General features: G+C 52.8%; 2 protein-coding genes across 2 annotated transcripts in view; both read right to left on the bottom strand.

Moving 5' to 3' along the window:
- Positions 1-21: 21 nt before the first annotated feature.
- On the bottom strand, positions 22-2,486 carry tsen34 (TSEN34 tRNA splicing endonuclease subunit). The gene is made up of 5 exons (XM_014028741.1): positions 1,867-2,486; positions 1,422-1,782; positions 877-1,024; positions 526-813; positions 22-459 (listed from the first exon to the last, which is right to left on the bottom strand). The coding sequence occupies exons 2-5, from the start codon at positions 1,770-1,772 to the stop codon at positions 272-274; spliced, it is 975 nt and encodes a 324-aa protein (XP_013884195.1). The 5' UTR covers positions 1,773-1,782; positions 1,867-2,486; the 3' UTR covers positions 22-271.
- Positions 2,487-2,806: 320 nt separating this feature from the next.
- eif2a (eukaryotic translation initiation factor 2A) overlaps positions 2,807-4,569 on the bottom strand; it is a 10,301-nt gene continuing 8,538 nt past the window's right edge. Inside the window, exons 12-16 of the mRNA XM_014028740.1 lie at positions 3,790-4,122; positions 3,574-3,687; positions 3,342-3,455; positions 3,190-3,255; positions 2,807-3,055 (exon numbers count right to left, since the gene is read on the bottom strand). Of these exons, the coding sequence (XP_013884194.1) occupies positions 2,993-3,055; positions 3,190-3,255; positions 3,342-3,455; positions 3,574-3,687; positions 3,790-4,122 (690 nt within the window). The 3' untranslated portion in view covers positions 2,807-2,992. The remainder of the gene's footprint in view (positions 3,056-3,189; positions 3,256-3,341; positions 3,456-3,573; positions 3,688-3,789; positions 4,123-4,569) is intronic.

Consider the following 4,569-nt stretch of genomic DNA (forward strand, 5'->3'; position numbering starts at 1 on the left):
GTATAGAAAGCACAAAGACACTTTTGTTAATATTTTTTTAATTCAGTAACAATTTTTTTCCCAAAATTCAAAGTAATAAAAACATGAAATGAAAGTTTTTACTCAGTAAAACTCAAACAGCAGCTCAGTTTTTATTGTTTCAGTGTTTAAATAAAAAACTCTCTGAGGTTTGGAGCTGGTTTCGTTCTGCTCACAGACCGGTCCATAAAGTCCCTGAACACAGCAGGACCCGGTCCGGTCCGGTCCGGTCCGGTCCGGTCCGGTCCGGTCATCACATCATGCCGCTCCACTGTAGAGACGTGTAGCGGACAGGTCCGTCCGGCGCCGGCGAGCACAGCAGGACGGTCTTCTTCACGTTGGAGCCCAGCCGGGCCACGGCGAGGACGTCCAGCAGGCACATGGACTCGTCCAGAGACACGCACACGGCGATGAAGTGGGCGTGGAAACGCAGCGGGTCACCTGAGGAGGAGGCGGAGTCAACGGCAGCTCGGACAGGACAAAGCGGATCCCGGGGTTCAGACTCACCTGGGTACACCAGGAAGTCGCCTCCAAACTTCCCTGCAGAGGTGAGGAAGAAGCCCCGCCCTCGCAGGTCTCTGAACACCTGGTACCGGGCCTGGCTGCGGGGCTCATCCTGCGCTCTGATTGGCCAGCTGGCCTGCAGGAAGGAGCGGGCCTCGGGGCAGTAGCTGAGCCCCGCCCTCGACGTGCTCAGCTGGACCGCCAGCGCCGAACGAGGGAAGGTGAAGTTCTGATGGAGGTCCAGCAGGAGGCGCTGCAGGGTCTCGTTGGACCCGGTACCAGACCCTGACCCTGCAGAACCAGAACCGTCAGCCCAACATCAGGAACCCTCTGCAGAGAAACAGTGACAGGTACCTGCAGGTGATGATGTCATCGCTCGGAGCAGAGCCGACTTCCTGTCCTCCAGAGCGAGAGCGCTCTGCTGCTGGAAGCTCCTCTGCTGCTCCTCCTCATACTGCTGCTGAGGCCCCGCCCCCTCTGCTGGAGCCACGCCCACTACATCCTGAAAAACAAGTCACCTGTGGCTCAAGCTGCAGGTAGTTCTCTGACATGGTTCTGACCTGTTTCTGACCCGGTTATGGCYTGGTTCTGACCCGGTTCTGACATGATTCTGACCCTGTTTGTTCTGACCCTGTTGGTTCTGGCCTGGTTCTGACCTGGTTCTGTTCTGGTTCTGACCCCGTTGGTTCTGACCTGGTTCTGATACGGTCCTGTACAGTTTCTGACCCGGCTGGTTCTGGCTAGGTTCTGGCCTGGTTCTGTTCAGGTTTTGACATGGTTCTGACCTGGTTCTGACACGGTTCTGTTCAGGTTCTGACCCTGCTGGTTCTGACCAGGTTCTGGCTAGGTTCTGGCCTGGTTCTGTTCAGGTTTTGACATGGTTCTGACCCGGTTCTGACCTGGTTCTGTTCAGGGAGGACAGCAGCTCCCTCCTCTCTCAGCAGCCTCTCCTCCTCTGGCAGCAGCAGCAGGGGTCGKCCCAGTCGGATGTTCTGTCGGGGGGTTCTGGGCAACGAGCCCAGCAGCGCCCCCACCAGACCCAGAGACCGGACCGTCCTCAGGTCCTGGGCCCGCCACAACAAGGGGGCGGAGTCACAGAGACTCAGGCCCACCACGCGGGCTGGCCTCTTCTCCTGGTCTCGCTCTTCTTGGTCCTGACCCTGGTCCTGGTCCTGGTCCTGACCCTGGTCCTCCTGGTCCTGGTCCTGGTCCTGACCCTGGTCCTCCTGGTCCTGGTCCTGACCCTCCATCAGTGGATCTCTGGCAGACATAAAGTTAAATCATTTTATTTTTAATAAAAACTGATGATTAATGTCAGACTCCAGGAAGTAGTCCGATCCTCACCTGTCTGTGATTGGTGGATTCAGACAACAGGTGATGACGCTCACTCTGGCTCCTCCTCCTCAGATCCTCATTCTGATCGATCAGTGTTGATTGACAGGTGTTTGACCCAATCACAGTGCAGTAAACATCTGTATCAGACTGAATGGATCCCAGTATTCTGTTGGGTCCGGTCCAGTTCCGAGTCTACAGTCCGAACATCAGTCAGCCGAACTAAGAGTAAAACCGGACCGAACAGAACCTCCTCACGAGATCACAGCCGGAAGCAAACAGGAGCTCTGTGCTCTAATCTCAGACAGGTTCGGGTCGACAAGGGTTCGGGTCTACAAGGGTTCGGGTCTACCAGGGTTCGGGTCTTCATCAACCAACCTGATCAGAAACTATCTGCTGATAAAAACTGTATTTGTTCACTTCCGCTTCTATCAAACTCAAAAACGCCCCGAAGTAGACCCTGAAACCTCCGAACCTGTGGTTCTGGTTGGAAACTGGACCCGAGACTCGAACCACCGGTTATTTAACTTATTAACTCGTTAACCAGCAGTGTTACCGAGTATTACCGCACGTGTCTCATCCAAGTTGGACCGCAGACCTGACGGAAACCGATGTTTTATCTCTGCGAAGGAGGCGGGGCTTATCWCCCCGGGGTTCAACCAATACAAACTAAGGCACGTGAAGACAGCCAATAGGAGCGCAGAGAGACTTGAGTGGCAGAAGGAAGAACCAATCACAGGCCTCCTGTGAGTCAGAGGAGWTTAAAGCCCAGAGTTTAGTCTGACAGGATCAGGATTTGTTCTGGTTTAGATCCTGTTGAGTGAACCTTCCCTGGCTGAAAAACATGAAGTGGACCAGAACTACCAGGTCCTGTTCAGAACTGGACACAGGATGAGGACCAAAGAGTCCTTTGTTCTTTGTTTATTATTTTCAGAGTTAAGAAAATAAAGGATTCAGATGCTGAGGTGGCTTTTATTTTGAAAGGAACACTGTACAAATGTTACAACATGCACAACTGCAGCAGGCAAAACTCATCTGCGCCTTGTGAGAATAAATTCTGTCCAATCAGATGCTCTGACACAGACTCCGCCCCTTTCTTTAGTGGAGGCGTGGCCTGAAGCTCATGTGGCTCCTCCCACTAAGCAATCTCCAGCTCCTGCAGCTCCTTCAGCAGCTGCTCCTCCTTTTGGATCTTCTCCAGCTGCACAAACACAAAGGTTTGAAAATATTTACAGTTCGGTTCTGATCCAAACGGACCCAACAGAACAACAGTCACATGGTGGTGATACAAAAATGAATTGTTATTGATAATGTGGGTTCTGTTGGAACCGTCACCTGGTTCTTCTGCAGAACCTTTCCAGACGCCTGCTGCTCCTTCAGCTCCTCGATGGCTTTCAGTTTCTGAAATGCACAAACACATGACTGACGTCCTGACCAATCAGAGCAGAGGACCACAAGAGTCCACCAGAACCTGTCCAGGTCTGCACCTTCTTTAAGTTCTTCATCTTCTTGTCCATCTCTGGGTCCCCGCTGCTGGCCTCTGATTGGCTGCTAGTGATGGGGGCGGGGCAAGATGGAGGTCCAGGTTCAACTTTGACTTCCTGCAGGAAGAAAATTCATCAACATCATCATCATCATCATCATCATCATCATCATCATCATCATCATCATCATCATCATCATCATCATCATCAAGGAGTGGTTAACGAGCAAGCTCACCTGTCTGGCTGCTTTCTTTGCTTCTCGTTTCTTCTGATTCTTCAGCGCAGACTTGGACAGACTCTTCTCCCCTGAAGGTCCGGAGCGGAGGTCCTGAGGGGGCTCGTCCTCGTGCTGATGGGAGGACAGAGTGTTTGGTCACATGACAGTAAGCCCCGCCTCCTGCGCAGCAAGCGTGCGACCTCACAGTCCTGAGTGGCTTTCTCATTTCCTCACCAGTTTGGAGCTGGGCGTGGCCGGCAGGTGTCTCAGAGCAGGTGGGCGATAGGCTTGTGTGGGCGTGGCCTGCGTGGTCCCCAGCTCGCTCGGTGCCGCCTGGTACTTGACGGGCCGCTCGGGGAAGACGCCGTCGGGGAAGGGCTGCCACTGGACCTTCCACAGCTCCGCCTTGGCATCCATGTCCTTTTTGTGCAGCACGGAGCCGGTGTAGTGCCAGATCTTGTATCCGTTGCCCACCCGCAGCCGAGGGGAGCAGGTCGCCGTGACGATGTGCTCGCCGTCAGGACACCAGGAGAAATACGTGGCGTCTGCTGCCTGAGGCTTGGACACCTGAGGAGGAAAGACACTTATCAGTGAGGAAGATCTGTAAAAATGAATACAGTTTACTTTGGACCAGCTGAAGAGCTGCAGCTGCCTCTGAGTGGAAAAGATCAGAGATGGATGATTGAGACCAGTGAGCTCATCTGTGTTTAACAATGGTGAACTGTGACGTCACTCAGCACCAGTTCTGTTCCTTTCAGGTCAGTGTGGCCAGCTGCTAACAGCTAATAACATCTATTAACAGCTACTAACAGGGGGCTAACAGCTACTAACACCTATTAACAGCTACTAACAGGGGGCTAACAGCTACTAACAGGGGGCTAACATCTAATAACCGGGGGCTAACAGCTATTAACAGCTACTAACATCTATTAACAGCTACTAACATCTATTAACAGCTACTAACATCTATTAACAGCTACTAACGGGGGCAAATAGCTAATAACAGCTACTAAC

The sequence above is a fragment of the Austrofundulus limnaeus genome, unplaced genomic scaffold, assembly GCF_001266775.1.
Source record: "Austrofundulus limnaeus strain Quisiro unplaced genomic scaffold, Austrofundulus_limnaeus-1.0 Scaffold803, whole genome shotgun sequence".
Classification (NCBI taxonomy): domain Eukaryota; kingdom Metazoa; phylum Chordata; class Actinopteri; order Cyprinodontiformes; family Rivulidae; genus Austrofundulus; species Austrofundulus limnaeus.